At 44.7% G+C, this 23,073-nt stretch overlaps 1 protein-coding gene across 1 annotated transcript in view; it reads right to left on the bottom strand.

The window, feature by feature from the left end:
* The window catches only part of LOC147706979 (cytochrome P450 2K6-like), a 409,834-nt gene extending 390,991 nt beyond the window's left edge, over positions 1-18,843 (bottom strand). Inside the window, exon 1 of the mRNA XM_086926208.1 lies at positions 18,523-18,843. Coding sequence (XP_086782334.1) covers positions 18,523-18,708 — 186 coding nt within the window. The 5' untranslated portion in view covers positions 18,709-18,843. The remainder of the gene's footprint in view (positions 1-18,522) is intronic.
* Between the last annotated feature and the right edge of the window lie 4,230 nt (positions 18,844-23,073).

Raw genomic sequence — 23,073 nt, 5'->3', positions numbered from 1 at the left:
TAAATGTGGTGTATGTGCACCACAAACCCCAAGCAGAACCAGTGCATTCGGTTCCCAATGTTAAAAATGGGCGAGGCTTGCTAGCTATCCAATTTTAATCCACTGCTGCCAGTCTCCCCGGCTAAAAATGGTTAATATTGCACCATATTCATTTTCTTAATGCCAACAGGTTTCGATGCTCAAAAGTTCCAGCAACTTCATCAGGGCAAAATGGGGTTCACTTTTCTTTATCTTCACACTCATTCAATTCCAAGACCTATAGTAATATTAAAAACGAGACAGCAGTGAATCGCCAAAGTTCCTTCAAAGAAGGTCTTTGGTTGAGAATCGCCATCACTCATTGAACAAGTATAAATGATAGTCTGTTTTTCTTTATTCACTAAAATATAGATACTTCCATCTAGTACCTGTCTGTGTTGAATGTGAGTGGTTGTTTTGTACATTTTGTTTGTCTGTTATATATTTGGCTGCTATTCAAATACACCCACATTGCTGTTTGTGATGTACCTCTTCTTTAGAAACAATGTTTTACAATGTGATTATGGTTACAACAAAAGTATGGTTGCTTACTTTCAATGTAATCCATACAATCAAAACCTTAAACAACATAATGTACCATTTGGAATTCATCCATGGATGCATATATGTGAAAGGCCCAGCTCTGGCTACGCCACTGTTGCTTGTGTCCTAACTTTTTAATACGTTTGACATTTCATATAATTGATACCTGATTCTTGGTGGGCAATGACCACATCAAATGAGGGACAAATGACCTCAACCTTACTTTTCCAATCTCCATTTATTGTTTGGAGTATTGTAGACCCCAGAGTCCTGAATTATTTCTCTAAAGGATCCCGAAGTAGTACAGCACCCTGAATAATTGCCTCCACTCACTGTATCGTAATGCGGCGTGTAGACTGCAGGGGCAGATGCCAGTAAGTCTGACACCGATGAGCTGTCAGTGTCGGACCCACCAAAATTGCAATGAGCCCCAAAGTCTTGAGATGAGGAAATTAACATTTAGATGTCTTTCACAAATAGGACAAGCCGGCAATCCATGAATCTGTAAGTAAACTGTTCGATAGGTCATATGGGTTAAATCTCTAATATATTTACTTTTCAATTCATGGGATTGGAGAAGCCTGATAAAGGTATTCAATTTTCACAAGGCAGCTGCTTTCATATGATGAGTCTCCTGCATAGAGTTTTCCCACACCTCCTACTCTCTGTGCGAAAAACCCTGGTTCAGGCACTGGTGATCAGCTGCTTGAACTACTGTAATGCTCTTTTAGCTACTGCCAGTGAGTCTCTACTTAACAAACTCCAAGTGCTCCAGAACACAGCGGCCTGCTAAGTCAAAAATATGCCAGCCAAAACTGACTCTCTCCCCCTCTTGTACTCAATACATTGGCTTTCTATACACAAGAGAATTACATTCAAGATCTGTTGTATAGTACACAAATCACTGAATGGCAGAGGACATAATTATCTGACAGAAAAACGAATTCCATACCTGCTGAGCAGATCTTTGTGATCTGGGGAGAAATCTCTTCTCATTATACTTTGGTTTTGGAAAACAGGCACCTTCTCTTACCTGGCTCCACTTTACAGTAAACATCTGTGAAAGTGCATGGATCTCCTTCACTTTAGAAAGCTTCTCAATACTGAACTTTTCAGAGACTAATACTACCTGCCTGTGGTTCACAGTAGCGCTGAGATACCCTTCCGGGTTGATTCATCTGCCTTGCAAATGATGTTAACATAAAATAACATAACAATGACTAACTAGCATAATTCATGTCAGATAGAAAAGTTATGAGAGAGAAGTGACTTCATTAAAGCTAGAAAGAAACCCTTATTGTCAACATTGAATGAAAGTCGCAAAGGCGATTTTGTGACTATTTTAACAGTACGGAACCCATTCATCATGACCGTGAACTCATCCAGCAATGTATAGCTTCATTTGTAAAAAAAAAGAAATATTTAGTGCAGATGCTCAAGTGTTTCTTAGGAAGCCGCCACCCACTTCCTCTACAGCGTTTCACCCTATTTCTTCCTTTGACGTGGCTGACTTTCACCACTGTGAAGGCCCACTTCTATCGCAGACACCACCTAATCCCACCACTGGCATTCCCGACTGGCACAACACACATAGAGAAAGGACAAAACAAGGAGATATACACATATTCTTCCACCTTCTATACAGTTTTGATGCATTCCCAGGTTTAAAGATCCTTGTAATATCTGGCAATGATTCAAAACCCATGAGTGTTGCGTGGGAACACCTACTCAACACCTCCTTGATGCAGTGTAAGGCAATGCAGTGAATTGAGCTGCATTGCCTTACACCATATCTACGAGGCCATGAAAAGTCATGCAAAGTGGCTTTGCATGGCCTCATAGATGTGGGTCTGAACTTAAAAAGTGACGTACCGGAGGCGGAAGATGCGTTTAAATAAGCCCCGTGCACGATCAACATGATATGCCAAATATTTCCATGGATTATTTTGTGTTATGGCTTTCTATAATAACAATCCATTGCCTCATGTTTCTCCCTTGTTCATGAGCCAGAGCTGCTGCAACTTTACTGATGAGATCAACAAGATCAATCATAGAGCCAACCACCAACCAGAGAGAGCCAAGCCAGAGCAAAGCCAAGGGTCTGGCTCAGATCTTAGAGCCTGTGCACAAACCGAGCCCTGAAAATATGCTGTATGGAAATCATACAACAAATAATGTAAAATATGGTACTCTCTTCAAAAGTTCAAAAAGGTGCATTTCTTTAACATGTGTAAAGTTTTATATTATTATTATGGCACAATATAGCACTGCACTCAGAAGTACTTTTTAAAAGTGATCATTTTGTGCCCACTCACATATTCGAAAGTGTTTTCATATATGCTAATTGTTTGACCTGGCATCTTTTAGCGTGGTTTTCCCTGCCTTTTTTCTTCTGACCTCCTGTTTTTGACTGTGTGTTGAGCTTCGTTTTTTCTGGTTTTAGGACTCTGGGCATGTTACCACTGCTAATCAGTAATATAGTGCCTGTGTTGTGTGTCTAGAATGTAATGGCATTTAGTTTCTCCATGACTGAAATATTTCACTTAATAATAATTCCCTAGTACAGTGCACTACATGTATCAAGGGCCTGTAAATCAAATGCTACTAGTGAACCTGCAGAAATTATTTTGCTACCCATATAAGTAGACATTCAAACATATCTCAGGCCTGCCACTGCAGAGCCTTTGGGGCAATTTTCAACTACCATGTAGACCTGGCAAGTGCACCGACTTGCCAGGCTCAAACCTTCCCTTTTGGTACATGTAAGGCACCCCTGAAGTAGGCACTAGGCAGCCCCATGGGAATGGTGCAGTGTGTTTAAAAGGTAGAACACATGATTTTGAGTTTTACATGTCCTGGCTGTAAAAAACGGTGAAATTAGTTTTTCACTACAGTAAGCCCTATCTCTCCCATAGGTAAGCATTGGAGCTGCCTTGTCACTTTTTTACAAGTGTATCTTCCAAATCGGAGCAGATAGAACATTGAGAATTTAGGGGCATATTGCCAAGCAATAGCGATAATTATCGCTATTGCTTGGTTAGAGACAAAAATTTACCGCAGAGCTGCGGCGATTTTTATCGCAGATAAACCTTGGTATTACCAAGGTTTATCGCAAATGCGATAAAAATCGGCCGCAATGCATGAATATCGCTGAAAAGTCAGCGATATTCATGCATTACCGAACTAATGCTCTTAGCCATGTTATCCACCTCCCATTGGATAACATGGCTAAGAACTGCTCAGGGCAGGTGTTAGCTTTTGGAGATATTCGCGCTTAGCTCGAATATCTCCAAAAGTTGGTAATAGGAGATAGCGATGTTAGCGACTGTTTCCAGTCGCTAACATCTTGGCACGCCCACTTTGCATGTCATTAGTGATAAATATCACTGACATGCAAAGTGGGGCCCAAGATAGTCGCTATCTCCTACTAGCTGTCGCTAACTGGTGTTAGCGACAGCTAGGTAATAGGGAGATAATTTTATCTCCGCTTTCTTGGCTTATAAAGACAAAAAACCGGAGATAAACCCCCTTGATAATATGCCCCAAGGTGTCTCTGGATTCACCATTTAAAAATGCATCTTTTAGTGTAGTTGGTTTTTAAATTGCAGATCTGAAAATGCCACTATTACTTTTAGAAAAACAGCATTTTTTTACTTAACAATTCTGTGCCTCTTCCTGTCCCTAAAATACACGTCTGGATTGGATGACAGTTGAGCTTTGTGAATTCACTCTAGACAGTCGCACACAAAGGGACCTGAGATGTGCCTTGTGTATCCTGATGGTCCAGACTGATAACCCATTACCAAACTGATGGGTCTTCCTGAGCTAGAGTGGTGGGCGGAGCTGACACTTCCCACCTGAATAGGGCTGTGCCTGTCCCCACAGAAACAGTGCACAGCCACACTTTAGTGTATCTGGAGACAGGACCAGGATGGGCAGGGTCTTTTACACTACAAAGACCTTTCTTTGAAGGCTCCCTACTTCAAATGCTAAAATGGGTATAAGTTCTGGACTTGTAACACCATATACTGGGAACAGTTCTGGACTGAGGGCATTCTGCCAGGAAGAAGTGCTGTTGTGCTGCCAGGAGGGACTGCCACTTTGCTGCCTGCTTTGCTGGGTTGGCCTGCTGACTTCTGCTTCTGGCCTAGGAGTGAGCGGACTGGACTTTGCTCTCAGCATCCTGCTTTCTAAAGTTTATGCAAGAGCTTGAGTTTAGTTTGCCTCCTGTTGGAAGTCTCAGTGCCAATACATACTTAATCTGCTGCACCTGGGCTCCTCTGCTGGGAGCCCTACTCTGCCAAGTAGTGCAAAATCCAGTTCCTGGGACCTTGGAAGTGAGTTTGCTAGGATAAAGAGAGAAGAAACCAGCAGACAGACTTTAAGCTTTATTTCAGAACCAGTGTTGCTCTTCAACACCACAAGGCTGCCTGCACCAGAGCCTCGGTCCCCACTAAATGCAACAACCGCAACTAAGAATGAAGGCCCTATCACTGCCGTAGTGTCTCTGAAGCACCATCACAGCAGGAGTCTCGAGTACTGTGTTACTGATGTCCTTGATGCCCGACTCTGCTGCAGCTCCAGTGGCCCCGTGGTGTGACATTGAAACAAAAAAGTTGATGCCTCGTGGCTTGACCCACAGAGCTCCATTGACACTGCACCTCCATCAGAGCCAATTCATTGCTGCAAACGCTGCATCACCTTCCCTGCATCCTGCAATGTTCCCAGGCATCCGTGGCTCAATGACTCTGCAGCGCCTCCAGAAACCAACACCTCACTTGCTTCAGTGATGCCTCACCTCCATTGTGCAATGCACCATCCCTGAGTGCCAACCTGCATAACAGTAAGGACTGCTGCCGCACCTGCCCATGTGACACCTCACCCACCCACCGCTGTGCACCGTCTTTGGTTTTCATTATTTATAAGGTACTGTAATAGGGTCAGTGCGACTCAGTAGCCGCCCACGCTCCATTGCGGTCAGCCCGAACTTTGTGGATTTGACTACATCAAGCTCATTAAGAATACCCCCAGTCGGAGCTATTGTGTTGTAAGGGCTATTAATATCAATTAATAATCGATGTTTGCAATCGTAAGAATTCTCCCTATTTACTCTGCTCTTTTGAGTTATTCTTTATCACTCATGAGAGCTCTTTAATATATATGCTGTTGTGATAAACTGAGTTGTTGGTTGATTGGGGTGTGAACCCTGATCAAGCAATAGCCACAATCCCTTACATGGTGAACTATAAAGTCACTAAATTAACCTGTGTTAACTCTCTGGGTAGCTTGGTATAAAAAGCAGTCAGGCTTAACTTAGAGGTAATATGTAAAGAATGTATGCAGTACACAAACAGTAAAAAAGTGAAAACATAACAGAAGACAAAACGCACACCAATTTAGAAAAATAGAGTACATTCTCATGAATTATTTGGTACCAACCAGCCAAAAATCAAATCAGTAGAAACAGAGTTGTACATTTTTCAAGATCTTAGAGAAAATAGCCCCCAAAAAGCCCAAAGCACCAACTGTGCATATCTAGTAGTGCTGACAGGGACAAAGTCACAAGTTCAGGCTAACCGCAATAGAGTTCGGGTCAGCAACAGGTACCACCTTAGGCCCAATGCCTCCACCCTCTCCCCATTGATGGTGAACCACTACCTATTACACATAGATGTTTTGGAGGGTATGTAGGCTTTGGGCAGCATCTCCTTGGCACCCAGGGAAACTAGGGTAACCTCTCCCCACACTAAATGGGCCATCTCCTCGCCAAGTGTGACACTGGCCAACCTCTGTCATTAGCCCTCACTGGGGGGTTGTGCCTTCTTGGAGCTCTTGGCATCTCCCTTGACATGCCCTTATTGGTAGCACTCATAGCATTTAGGCAAAAACCTACCAGGATTCTTGTCTATAAAGCCTTTCTTCTGGTGGCTAGATTCGGATTTGACCCTTTCCCCAGTGAACTGTTTTGGGTGCCTTGAGAGAACTCCTTGGTTTTACTGTTATCTCCCCCTTCTTTTTGTGTTGGAAATCCTGACCACTCATTTGGAAGTGCCTTCTTAGACACTCTGGTGCTATGTTATGTTATGTTATGTTATGTTATGTTATTTTAATTTATAAAGCACGTGTATACCCAGAGGTGTCTTGGCGCTAGGGATGGCGGGGAGTCTGCACTGGCAACTAGTTCTGGAACATCCAGGTTTTCAAGCCTTTTCTAAAGGAAGTGAGTGCCATAGGTTTGCTTCCTCAGCACACTTCCTGCGATCAGCAAGCCTGATATCCACTAGGTGTTGGCACAGCTCTGTAAAAAAAACATGTGCTTCCTCTGAATTAGGTTGTAAGGCCCAGTTAAATCATCCACTTTGTTGCCCCTCACCCATCCCTTCAGTGCCTGTCTGGCATAATCTAAGAAATCGACCTGAGGACTGGTTTGAAGGCTTGTGTCTGTTCCTGAATTTCTTTTTGGTGTCAACCCAAATTTAGCAAAAAGTATGGATATCATGGGGCATACTTTGTCTGATCCTCAGCTTCTAGTGTGAGAAGAGGCGCTGAAGGTGCTCCAAAGGCAAGCCCGTCTGCGCCAAGCCGCGCCCGGCGGGGACTATGGGCCAGAACCCTGCTCCTCCACTGACTTGTGCGGCAGAAACACTACGGTCCCTTAATTTGGGTAACTATTTGCTGGAGAATAGTGTGCTGTCAAGGCTGTTGTTCAAAAACCTACTGAGGCCTAACAGTATAGAGGCTGATGGGTCTTTGAGGATTCAGGGACAGACTCATGCCACTACTGCATGTGGACTGAAGGTAGCAGTGCTTAATACTCGCTCCTTGCAGAAGCACCATCTTGAAGTTTTCTCCCTGCTGCAAGATGGAGATATAGGCATTTTGGCACTTATGGAAATATGGCTGGGGGATACATCTGCCCCTGATATTGTTGCAGCCCTTCCAATGGAATGTGATGCTCTGGGGCATAATAGATCAGGGGACTCCGGGGGGGAGGGGGCTTTCCTTTTTAACAAGAGCCTTATGGTTACTTAAATATTGGCAGAAAGCTGTGACAATGCAGGTGTTTTGGGGATAAAAATTTCCTTGAAGTCCTCCTGCATTGTACTTATGGTAGTTTATTGGCCCCCTAGGACTACCCCTGGTTTCAATACATTATTTTGGGAGCTCACTACTGACCTATGTTCGAGATATAAACGTCTCCTAGTAGTGTGGGGATTTTAATTATCACTGGGACAAGATGCAGAGAGAGCCGGCAACGGGTCTATTTGAGACCACTATGCTCTCGATGGACTTGCAGCAATTGGTTAATAGTCCCACTCACATAAAAGGGCACACCTTAGATCTAATTTGGTCTTCACAGCCTCCGGCACAGATAACTGATATCATCCCCTGTGCCTGGTCGGATCATTCACTGTGGAGATGTTAGGTCCCAAGTGATAGTAAACTACCGCAGCCCCTGCCTTTGTGGAGGAAGGTCAGAATCTGGAAAAATATTGAGGCAGATCGCCTAATAGCCACGCTACACTCAATCCCTTCTCTGATGTGGGAGAGGATAATCTGGATCATAAAAGTGCAGCTTTCATTACTCACTTACAGCAGGCCATTGATATAGTGGCACCAGAACGAAAAGAAAGGGTTGGAGCTAAAGGAAAGGGGGCCCCATGGTTTGATGATACACTAAGGGAAAAGAAACAACTTCTTTGCCAAGCTGAGAGGCGGTGGTGACATAGTTATGAGCCATCAGAGTTAAAAACGTATAAATTCCTTTTTGCTACTTATAAATCGGCTATCCTAGTTAGGAAAGCAGAATACTATGAAAGAAGGATCGCTCAGGCAGGAAATAAACAAAAAGAGACCTTTGCCATCTTGAAGGAGTTGAGTCAAAAAGTTGAGAAGAAGTCCACAATCGCATCCCCAGATTGTGATGCCTTTCAGGAGTTCTTTCTTCAGAAAGTCACGGACATCATCTTGGAAATCACCAGAACTCCTATTGATTTCAGTTCCCTTGACCTCCCTGTCCTAGCAGTCAGTTGTCTAAATGTCCTGGTCGTGATTTCGCTACTTTGGTTGCACTAGTAAAGCATATTATCTCAGGCTCCCGAGCGGACCCTTGTCCTCCGAGGGTTTTTCAAATGGATCTGCCAGGGTTGGAAAAGCAGGTTTTGAGATTACTCAATGATTCTTTAGATTTGGGTTATTTACCAACTAATCTGAAGGAAGCTAGGGTCACCCCCTGTTGAAAAAGCCTGGTGCAGATACCCTGACCTTAAAAAACTATAGGCCTATCTTGCAGCTCCCCTTTCTAGTAATAATCTTGGAGCAGCATGTATTGAAAATACTTGCAAGGTATCTGGAAGATCATCAACTGCTCCTTACGAGACAGGCGGGCTTTAGAGCTCATCATAGCACAGAGCTAGTGATGGTGTCCGTTTTGGACAAGCTCAGAGTTAGGGCCGATTGTAAACAGCCGAGTGCCCTAATTTTATTAGACCTGTCAGCAGCATTCAAAACGGTCAGCCATGGCATACTGCTGAACCGTCTTACGAACCTGGTTATAACTGGGCAAGCACATCAATGGCTAAGGTCTTTTCTGTCAGACCGCACTCAGAGAGTTCAGTTGGGTGAGCAGCTGTTGGATCTGGGCTCCCTGTCCTGCGGAGTACCCCAGGGCTCTGCATTATCTACGCTTCTTTTCAACATCTATCTGCAACCCTTGGTGGAGGCCTTGACCCATATGGATTGTCAGGTCTTTAATTATGCCGATGACACTCAACTTCTTGTCCGGCTTAATAACTCCTGTCAGGATCAGGAGTCAGTAAAACATCTGCTCAGGTTCACTGTAAATTGGATAGCAGCCAATTCTTTGAAAATAAATACGAATAAAACCGAAGTGCTCATTATTCCTACAAATAATAGCCCATGGTGCAATCTTTTTTGGCCCTCAGAAATGGGAGTGGTCCCAGTACCAGTCCCTGCGGTAAAAAGCTTGAGGCTGAAAATTGATTCGGAATTGTCTATGTCTTGTCAGGTCTCCTTTGTTGTGGGAATCTGTACGGGTGTACTTAGGCAGTTACGGAAACTTGTTCCTCTCCTATCCACATCCGCACTGCAGTCAATTGTCTCCGCCACTGTCATTTCTCGGCTAGACTATGGGAATACCCTTTACCTCAGCCTTCCCCAGAAGCTCCTTAGGAGACTGCAAGTTGTACAAAATGATGCGGCTAGGCTCATTTTTGGACTCCCTAGGAGGACACAAGCCACCCCTCTGTTATATAAATTGCACTGGTTGCCCATCAAGCAGCGAGTGCAGTTCAAGGGTCTCTGTATCGCCCACTAGGCAATTTATGTTGAGGCAAATAAAGATATAAAAGATCGCTTGATGAAGTATGTTCCCGGTCGGGTTCTACGATCATCTGAGGCTTGTAGGCTAGTTCCACCCAGGTATAGCTCTAAATCCAAAGGGGGTAGAGCGTTTTCTGTCCTCCTCCCACAGGCCGGGAATGATCTGCTGGAGTACATGCAAAAGGAACCGGTTTTGCTCATCTTTAGAAAGCTCTTAAAGACCTTCCTTTTCAGAGAGGCACTAACTACTGCGTAATCTCTTCATCCGCTGCTGCCAGTTATTTCTGCTCTAGTGACTTGCTCACTTTCTAGAAGCGCTTAAAAACTGGTTGGTGATTTGCACTATATAAAAATCATATACAATACAATACAAGGGTATCCTTCCCCACTGTGGGCAAGTGTTTCCACAAGCTAACCCCCTCCCCGAACATTCCTCTTGGAACCTGTCTACCCTTAGAGCAACTTCATATGCAGCAAACCACTTGTCTATATCATCTCCCACCACAGAGTTAGTCACCAGCCCATGTGGTATGTAGACTTTCACCCCTCCAGTAGACACTGTTGGTACGCTGCCACTATCAATGTTAGGTCCTGAAGGTTGTCTTGCCTTTAGCTCCAGCTCTCTCATGTTTTTCATATGCTCCAACAGTAGCTTTTTCTCAACTAAGGCCCTCTCAGCCTTCTCATTCTCTGATTAAGGTCTGAACCCCGGCCAAGCAACAGCCACAATCCCTTGAAGGGTGAACCACAAAAAGTCACTAAATTAATCTGTGCTTAGCCCTTGCATGAAAAGTATTAAGGCTTAACTTAGAGGCAATGTGTAAAGTATTTGTGCAGCACACAAACAGCAATGACGTGCAAACACAACACAAGAAAAATACCACACCAATTTAGAATCATATAGTACATTAAAAAAAAATATTGACACCAAAGCAACAAAAATCCAGACAGTAGTACCAGAGTTATGAATTTTTAAAGATCTGAGTGAAAAGAGTGCCAAAAAGCCCAAAATGCCAACTGTTGCTATCTGCTTACGCCATCCGGGGGCAAAGATAAAAGTTTAGTCCAACCGCAATGGAGCTCAGGCCGGCTACAGGTTGAGCAAAGTACCTGAGATCATTGTTGTGGAGCGTTGCAAGATTCTGTGTCAAGGATGCGTTGGGCAGCCAATGCAGTGCTTTGGTCTTTAGGTGATGTGGAGCTGCAATGCAAGATCCTGCATTGTCATTGAGGATCCTGTCGAAAAGGGCTTGCAATGCGAAGTCTGGTGTTGAGGATGAATTGCTCTTTTGAGGCAATTCTTCGGTTCTGAGGAGCTGTGATGCTCATGTGAGAACCTATGGCATCATCGTGGTTGCTGTTGATGAGAAACGTGGGGGTCTGCGTCGACAAAGCTTTGCACCGCCTGCAGTTCTGATACAGCTGCAGGGTCAGTGCAGAGTTCTTTGCGCCTGGAGAACCCTTGCAGCTGAGGTAATGCTTTGGTTTTGCTTGAGCTTGTGCAACGTAGCAGAGGAGATAGGTCTGTTCTGCTGAGTCCAAAGACAGGCTTGCATAGCATCTTCAGGCCGACTTCCAAGGGTCCAAGTCTGGGGTGGCACCACTTATCAGGGCGCACTGACAGATGGCAGAGCCCAGGTGCTGGGTTTAAGGTTGTTTGAGCCTTCTATCCCTGAGGCTTTAGTCAGGGAGCCAGCCACTAGCCCTTGGAGTCACTTTGGAGTACTGGGTTCAACAGATGCAGGTCTAGTTTTTCTCACACATGCAAGAGGGCAGCAGGTCAGCACAGCAGGACACCTGTGTTTTAGAGCGGCAGTGCAGCAGAGTGGCAGTCCTTTCAGCAGCAGGGCAGTCCTTCTTTCTGGCAGAGTATCCACACGTCCAGAAGTGTACTGAAGAGTTGGTGTCTAAGGTCCTACTTTTATACCCTTGTACCCTCCTTCTGGACTTTTTAAGAAGCTTCTAGACAGTGGCTTTGAAGTACATGGAATTTCCTGACTGCCCTGCCCTGCCCTGGCTCCAAGCTGGCTGCAATGACAATGTGGAGGTGATAGGACCTTTGTGTGAAGGCAGAGCAGCCCCTATTTATTGGCAAGTGGAGATGTATTCAGCTCTGCCCCCATCCTGCCAGAATATGGCCCATTCAGGTACACCTAATCCCTTTATTGTGTGACTGTCTGGTAGGAATTCAAAAAGTCTTACTGTCTGTAATGCTCAGTCATGTGACTCAGGACAGGTCGCAGGCACAAAAGGGCTAAGGACAGAAAATGCTAACTTTCAAAAAGATGCTGTTTCAAAACTGTAATAAAAACCTGGCGTCGTCATTCAGTAGGGTTTTTCATTACAATTCTAAGGACATAAAAGATGACATAGATAACTGATCCTATTTGGAAATTATAGCTTATTAAATGTGTTAAGGCATCTCCTATGTTAACCTATGGGAGGAGTAGGCCTCACAGAAGTGAAAAAGGAATTTAGGAGTTTTTCACTACCAGGACATATAAAACTAAAAGGTACATGTCCAACCTTTCAATTACAAAGCACCCTGCCCTATGGTTTACCTCTGGCCTTTCTCAGGGGGTGACCGAAGTAATTAAATGGGAGTTTAGGGCTTGGCAAAGGGGTTTAATACCAAGTTGACCTGGCAGTTTAAAACTGCATTCAGGCTGCAGTGACAGGCCTGGGACATGTTTTAAGTGACATTTTTTAAGTGGGTGACAAAACAAGTGCTGCGGGCCTACTGGTAGTATTTAATTTACAGGCCCTGGGTATATGTTATACCACTTTATTAATATTAAAAATGACATTAAAACTAATTTATGGGCCCTCTGCTGCCTAAGCGCATGCCCCCCTCCCCCCCCCCCAGGACACAGATAACTTAAGACCTAGCTCTTCGATAGAAACACCTCATTTACAGCACTTGGATATCCCTAGGGTGAGTGTGCTGCACTATACAAATGCTGATTTATTGATTGATTGATAGATTATAGGCTGCTTGATACTGGTGGTGTGCAAATATTACTATTGTAAACACAAATACTTTGTGAACACACACCGCCTGTACAGTGTAATGACGTGTTCATCTAACATGGAATGGGGGCCTATTTTTCAGATCAAATTGCTCACAGAATTCTCAATTTAATAGGCATTAATGCTCCCACTTACCACCTGCTCTGAATAAGTTGAAAATGGGAGAGGGAACTAAGTGGGGCTGGGCGAATGGAGGGGTTTATGGAGAGTGTCAACCAACAGGGCAGGCTGGTGCCAGACAAGGAGCAGGCTTATATACTTCCCCCATGCCATAGCAGGATATTAGACAGGAGTGTAGCTTTAGAGGGGAAGGTGTTTGGTGTGTGACACACCCAAAATAAATACATTCTTGGTTTGGTAGTTGAGTCTGAGTCAGGTCTACTCTCTATGTGTTAACATTTCTTGTCATCTTGATTTCACTATGAGGTTTTAAGTAATTTTCTGGGATAAGGGATATACATATATTTAGGCTTAGATTTGCAATGATTTTGAATTGGGGTTGTGTCACTTTTTTGACAAAGTCCAAATATTGGGTATTTACAAAGCCATGCAAATGATGATTTGAAATTGCTTTGTAAGGATAAGAAATACATGGAAGCACAGTGTGCTGCTTTTGGTTACTTTGCATCAGGTAGGCTTTCCATGGGTGGTGCATGGGCATTTCCAGACACCCTACCCATGGATTGTGACACAAACCTACATTTATAAAGAGCTGTAGACATGGGTTTATGCCAAAATGTTGTGCACGTCGGAGGTTGGCATAACGAGGAGAAATATCTGTATTTCTCTTTGTTGTTTACTCTTTGCAGGAGTACTGCATTCTGCAACATACATAAAAAGAGGAGGAGGGCTCCAAGGATAGTTTTTGTGCAGGATAGTAGTCTCTCCCTCATTAAACTATCCTGACCATAAGCAAGACATTCTTGAACTATGGCATTGTGCTAGGCAGCCTAAAGTGCTGCACTGCATCAGGGGAGCAGAAATGTGCCATTCCTTTTAAGATATGTCACATTTATTCTCTCTTCGCGTGATGCACAACAGTGCAGTATCTTGGCTTGCTACACTGTGTTGCACCACTTCTTTCTAAATATGCCCCTTAGTAACTGGGTTACCAAAAAGTATGAAATCCACCCATAGAAGTACTCCTTGAACAGATACGGATTTACTACTCTTTACATTTCACAAACATTGATAGTAATAATAGGCTTGGAAACCTTTTACCAGTGTCAGGTTTCTAGGCATACCACTTGCAATCAAACACCCACAAGGTAATGGGATGAATACTTGCCAATAGTCTAACCTCTGGCAATCCCCGTGGTATCATTCCAAACCATTGTTTTTTGGCCACTGTGCCACTCGCAACAGAGCGCCTAATTTAGAATCTGGCACACTGAGTAAAAGCAGACATGGTGACGGAAGACTTTACTGCATTCACTCCACTTGCCAAATTTAGAGATGCCTTCCTGCCCAGCAGACGTCTCTACACATTGGCTGGAATGGCGGTTCCTGTCCGTGTATGAAAAGTTTAACCGATGGCAGCATCAAACATAATGTCCAGCCATCAAACGTTTCCAAAGTTTTTCTTTTTCATAAGCCAACTCCCAAAGTGGGAGTTTATTAACAAAAAAACAAATGAATACGTACTCTTTCTTTCATGGCAATGGGGATATTTTTTCTTTTTTTAATGCCCCCCCCCCACCAAGATATACCTAGCAGTAATAGACAGTAAAAGAAAAGAAGCCATCTGACCATGCACCCTAAATAGGGTGGACATCAAACTTACCCAAATTGTTAGAGGCCCTACCCATCAACTGGGTCATCTGCTGGACCCCATATTTGTCAACTGGGGGGAAGCGGAAGCTATGACCCCAATTCCCATTCCATGGTCGGACCACTACTTGGTCCCTTTTTCCATACGAATCCCTGGAAGCAGACCCCCACAGCCACCAGTCATGTACCACCTCAAACGGAAATGGGCTACATTCTCTCAGTCTAAATTCTGTGAAGAATTAACGAAAGGAGGAAGCCCAGGAGGGAAGGATGCTGACACGGCCAATGCTAACCTCTGCTTACGCATTAATCAGGCACTAGACTGCACAGCCCCTTTGCTAAAAACAAAATCTGGGGGACGCATAAACAAAACTGCCCCGTGGTTCAACGCTGAACTAAGAGTTCAGAAAACCGCACTGAAAAGAACCGAAAGAGAATGGCGCAAGACTTTCTCTGAAGAAACCAGAACTAATTATCTAACCGAGAGACGTACCTACCATGGACTTATCAGAAAGACGAAAACAGCATACTTTACGACTAGGATCAGTGAGGCTGGTAACTCGACTAAAGAGCTGTTCTTACTCTACAAAACTCTTTCAAGCGGAAACTCAGCCATTGTCCCTGATGACTGCTCGCCAGAATTGTGTGACAAAATCGCAGACTTTTTCTCAGATAAAATAACAAAAATCTACTCAGCATTCCCTACGCAGCCCAAAAACCGGGGCAGACTTTGTTGAAAGCCCAAGGGAGTGGGGAGATAAACCTAGACTTACCAACTTTGCTACCCCTCCCACGGAAGAACTTCTAAAAATCTGTAGGTCGGTGAAGTCGGGCTCTCCTCGAGACCCAACCACACCCAAACGCCTGACGGATAGTCTAAGGGTACTAGAACCATACATCAGACATCTACTCGATGTATCTTTTAACACCAAGACAGTGCCTAGGGATTGGAAAAAGGCGGTTGTTCTACCCCTCAGGAAGAAACCTACCATCAGTTTTGAGAAACTTGACAATCTCTGCCCAATTTCACTCCTGCCCTACCTGGCCAAGGTGGCTGAAAAAACGGTCAATATACAATTAATGGACTTTGTGGAAAAGGCTGCCCTATTGCACGACACCCAATTCGGATTCCGCCCCCGCCACTCTACAGAGTCCGCACTGCTTACTGCAGTTGAGACCCTACGTCAGGGGGTGGATGAGGGACACACCATGGCCCTCATCCTATTGGACCTGAGTGCAGCGTTCGACACTGTGGCGCACAACAACCTGCTACAGTGTCTGAACAACGGAGGAATATCCGAAGCTGCACTCCAATGGTTACAATCCTTCCTGACAGGGAGAAGCTTCCAGGTTCGTCAGGGTGACCACTACTCGAGAGACATAGGTTTGGGACAGGGCGTTCCCCAGGGTTCGTCCCTGAGCCCAACCTTGTTTAATCTCTATTTCTCTCCAGTGGCTTCAATTGCCGTAAGTCACGGATTGAGCATCGTGTCATACGCCGATGACACGCAGCTGGCTATCTGCCTATCGCGTGCACCCGGTCTTGCGATGGACAGTTTCAGGGACTGCATGCAAGAACTTGCGACCTGGATTTCCACCAACTGCCTTAAATTAAACGGCAACAAGACCGAGGTGCTCGTTGTGGGGAGAGACCCATCTGCTTGGTCATCGGCGTGGTGGCCTCCTTGCCTGGGTGAGGCTCCCATACCCCGCCAGGGAGTAAAAAACCTTGGCGTATGGCTCGACGCTGACCTATCTTTTGGACCCCAAATAGACCGAGTTGCAGGTGTCTGTTTTGGCGTCCTAAAAACCATAAGGAAGGTCCTTGACCTCCTTCCTACATCAGCACGGAAAACACTAGTACACACCCTTGTGACATCACGCCTAGACTACAGCAACCTACTTTATCTAGGTACCACCTGTAAAGCGATGAATCGCCTTCAGGTAATACAGAACGCGGCAGCCCGTCTCATCCTAAAAATCCCTAAATGATCAGACACCAAAGCCGCTCTCAAAACCCTCCACTGGTTGCCAGTAAAAAGCAGAGTGGAATTCAAAGCCCTCTGTACATGCCACCGCATCCTGGCTAAGAAATCTCCTATCCCACTCCATAACTTAGTGACAAGGTATACACCTGCACAAGATCTGCGCTCCTCATATGGGGGCCTACTCCAGGTTCCTAGGGTCAAAAGGGCCCACATGGGCGGACGCTCCTTCCGTCATCTGGCAGCGAAAAGCTGGAATTCCCTCCCTCTCCATCTACGTCTGGATCCATCGAATCCAGCTTCCGCAAGAACCTTAAAACATACCTGTTCTCCAGATAACTGATCACTGGTCTCCTACCCCGCTCAGAGTTCCTCAGTGGTAGCGCGGGGACACGCCTCGGCGTAACCAAGCGCTCTATAAGCTAGCCTTATTATTATTACATTTGGATTGTCGGATGGCTTAATTTTACGCTGACAAAGTACATTTCACACCATCTGCAGAAAAAGTGCGGTCCACCCGAATCAAAATGGGGCTTGTGACCTTGAATGTGGCAGAGAGGGTATTCCATCACTGTTGCAGCAGAGTACATATCTGCCAAACTCTAAATCATCCCCTGTGGCCCATCTAATGCAAATCAGTACTGGAAACAACCCATCCTTAACCTTGGTCTCCACACACATTCACCCTTTGGCCCACCGCTATATTAGTTGGGAAATCAGTGTGCAACCTGCAGGTCACAGGCACATATTTAATCAAAACCAAATCAACCTTTCATCCCTCTCTCTGTTGTTGCTAAACTGAAAATTGTTAAGGCGGTTAAAAATTTACATCTTTTAGTAAATCACCAGGTGATCATTTATCTCACGGTTTACAATCCATAAATATCACTATTATCACAAACAGGAATACAAGTGCCAGCATTTCTAGTACTGTAATGAGCAAAGAAACTTTTCAATAAAGATGAAATACAAATTTGAATGATTAGAAATGATTACAACAAATTAAAAAGGAAATAGATGATAAAGAAGCTTAGGGTAGAGAAATTGTATGTTGTTCATATTCAAGATACAGACTTTCTTTGCAGTGCACTTTTCATAGCCTTGATGTGCATTCTAAAAATAAATGTAAACTTACGCTATTAAAACATATGTATTGCAGATAGCGTAACTGTCTCTAAGGTAATACAATTTATTTCAACTCTATCTTCCACATATATTATACATATATTTACTTCTTCCAAGCAACATGGGGGTGTATTTATGCCCCTCGATTTCCAGTCTGCGTGCATTCCACAATTTCAGCTGATGGTTGCAGGAGGTGGGCACCCAGGGATTCAGAGCAAAACAAAAAAAAGACAGAAAAAGGAGGGAAGGAGGAGGCAAATATGCAAAAAGCGTGGCAAAGGGAGAAAGCAGAGAAGAAAAGGAAAGGGCAGGATTGAGATCAAGAGACCAAAAGAGTAAGGTGGTGGATGAAAGAGGCATAAGGCAGGGTCAACATTAGGCAGCCTATGTATTCAGTAAACCTCATGCTGTAGAGATGCAAGGGTGATATTGGCCTAGGTGCCAGCTAGGAAAATAGCCCCTTTGACTTCTGTTGGGGTAGTAAAATACAGCAAATATTAGGGTTCACTGCTGCATCATTGGGAGCTGTGCCCTTGCCCTCAGAAGGACAGGGGGCAGCAAGTAATTTCTTTTAGACACCAAGCACTGCTAAATAGTAAGGATTTACAAAGTCAAATATATTTTACCTCATCATTCCGTGAAAGTTGCACACTTATAACATTTCGAAAGTTACTTTAAAAATGTGGTCAGAGGAAGGTGAACTCTTTACCTCTATGAAGGTTTTCTGTGGTCTCCTGAGGTCTATCAGATGTAGGTTTCCAATCAGTGGGAGAGGTCTTGGCCCAGGTGGAAAATTATTGGCGATGCTCCTCTTCCAGGCATCGGTTGTGCTTTTTACAGTAATAAAGATAAACAAAATAATCAAAAGAACTATCAAAAATCCCGTCGGATACATTTCTGCTGGGGCGGTAGAGGCACTATTGTAAATGCAAAGAAATGCAGCTGTGTCGGTGTATCTATTTATATTTTTGCGCCTGGAAATAATTAATTAATTTCACTCTGGGAGCTTCCAGCCTTCCTCCTCCTTTAAGCTCTGGTGCAGAAACTCCAGTGACAGTAAATGCTGTCTCATTATTAACAAAAACGAAGGGCATGCGATGGCTGCCAAATGTTGTTTTGTTTGTGCAAAGGTTCATGTCCTCACAGTACAAATAGGCAGATGTTGCAGGTCACTGTTTGGAGCACACCGAACACCTGTCATTCAGCTCCATGCTAATGCTGTGTTTGTTATTGGTCTTCACAAAGCTGTGTTTATGCTCTTCAAAATCATGTTCACCTTACTGGTAAACTACTTGTCAATACAGTAAAAGTTCTTAAAAAAGATAAGCGCTTTTGGTTTTGGCCATTGAACAGGGTCCACGACTCACAATGTGGGTAGATATGGGGTACGGCCTGCACAATACCATGACTTAGGTCTTCATATCGGAAGGGCTGGATAGAATTTGCTTTAATTTTCGGATAAGGGCCCGACTAAGTGCATCACAATTGCAACACTCGTTGCTTAAATGAGATACTAACATTTTGGGTGGAGACCGTTTGTAGGAAGTTGGCACCGTATATACTATTCCAAAGTAAGTATAGTGTGCACAGAGTCCAGTGGAACCCCAAAGGTAGGCAGAGGTAAAAGTAGATAATACCTTACTCTTTATTTGTGGTAGTGTGGGTGAGCAGTAGGGCCTTATCAGAGAGTAGTGCTAAGCATGTATTGTACACACTCAGGCAAGGAATGATTTCACACACTCAAGGACTGAACTCAGACCAATCTGTTTGTATAACAATATTATTTAAGTTATCTTTTATTTTCTAGAGCCAGGCCTGACACAAGTAAGTATAGCAATACTTTGCAAACATAGGCAGTTTAACTACAATTCAAATGCAGTAAATCAATTTACAGTCAAGTTACTTGGTAGTTGCTTTCCTCACGCAGCCCGGTATCAAATACCAGGCTGGCGCATTTCCTGAGGGAAGGAAAAATAGAGTCAATACGTTTTGCAAACTCATCACAGGTTTACAATTTATTCATGAGCCAAATTTAGTTCTGTGAGGGTAAACCCGGGTTTACAGGTCCCTGAATGAGATTCGGTTCAAGGAGCACTCGAGTCACACCACCAGTGGCACCAAGGCAGCCAGGTGCAGAGTGCTGGATCCGTATGTTAGCCAACGGGCTAGCATGGTCTTGGGTGTGGGGGACTGTGGCAATCAGGCCACCAAGTTGGGCAAACAAGGACTCATGGGGTCATGGCCAGCACTGAGGCTAAGTGACCTACACAAGAACTACACCTCATCCAGCACAGAGGTGGCCGGGTGTAAGATGAGGTCTTAGCTGATGTTGCTGATTTGGTCAGCGGCTGATGAGGCAAACAGGGTCTTTGCAAGTTTCTGCTTCATGGTTACGGCGTTGATGACGGAGTTGGTCGGGCGGTCATGCTTGGTTCTTCTGGACTGCTTTGGTTACGGAGTCAGTCAGGGTGTTTGCCTTCATTGGCGGTCGAGGGGGATCTTCAGTTAAAGGCTGCAGGTTGGTTTTTAGGAGCTTGCTTTTTAGGCATCACTATGATCCAGACTTGGATCATTGTCAGGACCTCCTTAAAGTGTTGGTTCACTCTGGCTTGGGATGCCAGGAGAGGAGTGGAGGAGGCTCATGGAGTAGGCCAGAGGAAGAGTTGGCTTCGTTTGAGCAAGTCCGAAGCCCACGGGAGAAAAAAGTCCTTATTTTAGATACAAAGACAGTGCAGGTTCGAGGACTGCTGGCTGCACGACACACGGAGGTTCTGTTGGAAGAGTCTGAGGTTGGGACAGGCCTGTAGGGCTGGGGCTAAAACAATTAGTGTCCTCCTCTTCTTCTTCCCACAAGGCTATTCAGTCCTTTTTCATTTTTTCTTCTTGTTTTCAGCTCTGGTCTGAGGAGGCAAGGTTCTGGGTTGCCCCTAAATACTAAATTTAGGGGTGTTACTGGTAGGGACAGGTCAGTACCAGTAGGCCTCTTAATTGAGGTGGGTACAACCCCTATTAGGCCATCCTTCAGTGGGAGAGGGACATAGGCCTCACTTTGGTTGGTTGGGTCCCACCATCTACGAGATGGCGGGGACTGATAGTTATGTTTCACCTGGCCTTGCCCACCTGAGGGGTTGGCAAAGGTGGGCACACCTTTCTTTCTGATTCAGTCCAAACTACCCTTATTGATGGTAGGTTAAAGACAACCTTTATAGAAAGCTATCCTAGTGGTAGCTGTGGAGAGCGACCTTCAGGTTAAGTCTTGGAGGAATGTAAATCAGCTTGTTTTTCCAATCTATATTCTCGTGAATGACCAAATGAAAGGAGAACCACACTAGGTAAAAGTATAAAATATATGTATTTATTCTAAACACATCCTTCTAGTCTCTTTATGAGGCTAGAGGCAAAAGTACATAAGGACAACTTAATATCACACAGTAAATTAGCACAATATAAGTTGAGCACTAGGGGCATACCAAACCATATATTAAGAAAGTGGTATGAGAACCACGACTAGCATAGACACAAGGCCTAGAGCCTGTAGAACCCCCGGGGCCAACAGGAACCACCCAAGGTAGTGACACAGAGGACCCACGGGGACACGTGTATTGTGTGAAGACAGCCGCTAATCACCATTAACTTCTAAGGGAAAGTCGTGGTTTGAAATTTAAAGATCAAGGACACTTAAAAGAGGACTTTGAGCAAACCCGTTTAGACTTAAAGGGTTCTAGGGCCAACGCCCATGGGAGCATCAGAGTACTCGAGTTACCTCACCCAGGGAAGCTGGGTGCATCAGTGTCTTTTGGTGTTGGGAATCGTCGTAGTTTTCAAAGGCGATCTGCTGGAATGTGCTGCTGCCATCGTAGAGGAAAGTGTCCAGGGTGATGAAAGCCTGGACTGGAGATGAGAAGAACCTGAAAGCAGACGGAACAGAGTCTGGGTCACTTGCCAGTGACCAGGGGCAGGATAGTTGAATGCCCACCGATGTCGGGTGATTTCAGGTGAAGAAGGTGAAGCTTGATTCTTCAGCCACGAGGACCAGAAGGTGTTGACAACAACCAGGTTCTGGATTTGAGCTTTCCAATAAAGGATGTTGGGTGCTGCTGTGTCAGTTTCCGGATTGGACCCAACAAGCCTTGGCAACAGCAACCCAAACAGGAATCAAGGAAATGCTTCGGTGCAGACTAGCAAGGTCCCAGGGACTCACCACGTGGTGAGAAGTCAGGGCACATCTGGAGCAACCAGAGAAGGCCATGGAAAAATAGAGTTCCCTTCACAGGGACCGACCAGTTGAAGTACCAGGGATCGTGAAGGAGCCTAAAGCGGAAATGCAAGAAGCAGGCTCACGGAACACTCGTAGAGTGTAGGACCACAATCATCAGTACAAATGGTGTTCGGAGCTTGGGCTACAACAAAACCAAATCACAACTTCAGGAAAGATCAGGAAGTCAATGCACTAGCAAATGTGCACGGTGTCCAGGGATTCTGGTTTCACATCACCCGTGAGGGCTGTACGTCACAGCTTTGCTGGGGACTCGGGTCTGCCTTTGAGAAGTCTGGATTTCCTCTTCCTGGGCTGCAAATACTTTGGAGTCCGGCGGGATCTTCAGAGATGAAGACCAGCAAATCCTTTGTTGGTGCCTGCTTGAGCAGGTGTGTCACTCCTTGACCCCAAGGGAGATTCTTCCATCCTCTAGTCTTCAGTAGAGCATTGACGTTCCAGGATTCAGTGTCAAAGTTTTGTCCAGGTGTAATCTAAATCCTATTGCCAGGTGTTCTTTACTTATTGCGGGGTTACCCAATGCACTCATAAACAGTAAATAACATGTTATGTAACATTAAATAGTCATGTACAAAAAACAAAGCGACAGAAAATTGTACGAATCTCCAGTGGGAGAGTAGTCCGATGGAGTCCTTTATTGTGTAAGACAGCCAGCCGACACGTGTTTCATCGCTATTGCGAATCCTCAGGGCTATCTATGGCTGTATCAGAACCAAAAGGTCGCACAGCTGGTGATACTTCCGACCCAGCCGGGCCCGTGACCATCAGTGGAAAATCCACAGGGAAGTGATCTCCACACACAGTGTAAGGTGACTGGAGATCGCAATGTCGTGTATCGTAAATAACGTTGATGGATGAAGAAATCTTCCGTTTGTGGATGACGAGATGTGCACTACTGTAAATTTAGTTGCGTTCTAAGAAGGCATCATGTCGAATCGAAACAGCCTGGAGTCGGGTATGACTTCAGTCGATTAGAAGAGGATG

This window comes from Lissotriton vulgaris, chromosome 6 (assembly GCF_964263255.1).
Source record: "Lissotriton vulgaris chromosome 6, aLisVul1.2, whole genome shotgun sequence".
Lineage (NCBI taxonomy): Eukaryota > Metazoa > Chordata > Amphibia > Caudata > Salamandridae > Lissotriton > Lissotriton vulgaris.
The sequence above is the reverse complement of the archived record's forward strand: the minus strand, read 5'-3'. Positions and strand labels throughout refer to the sequence as shown.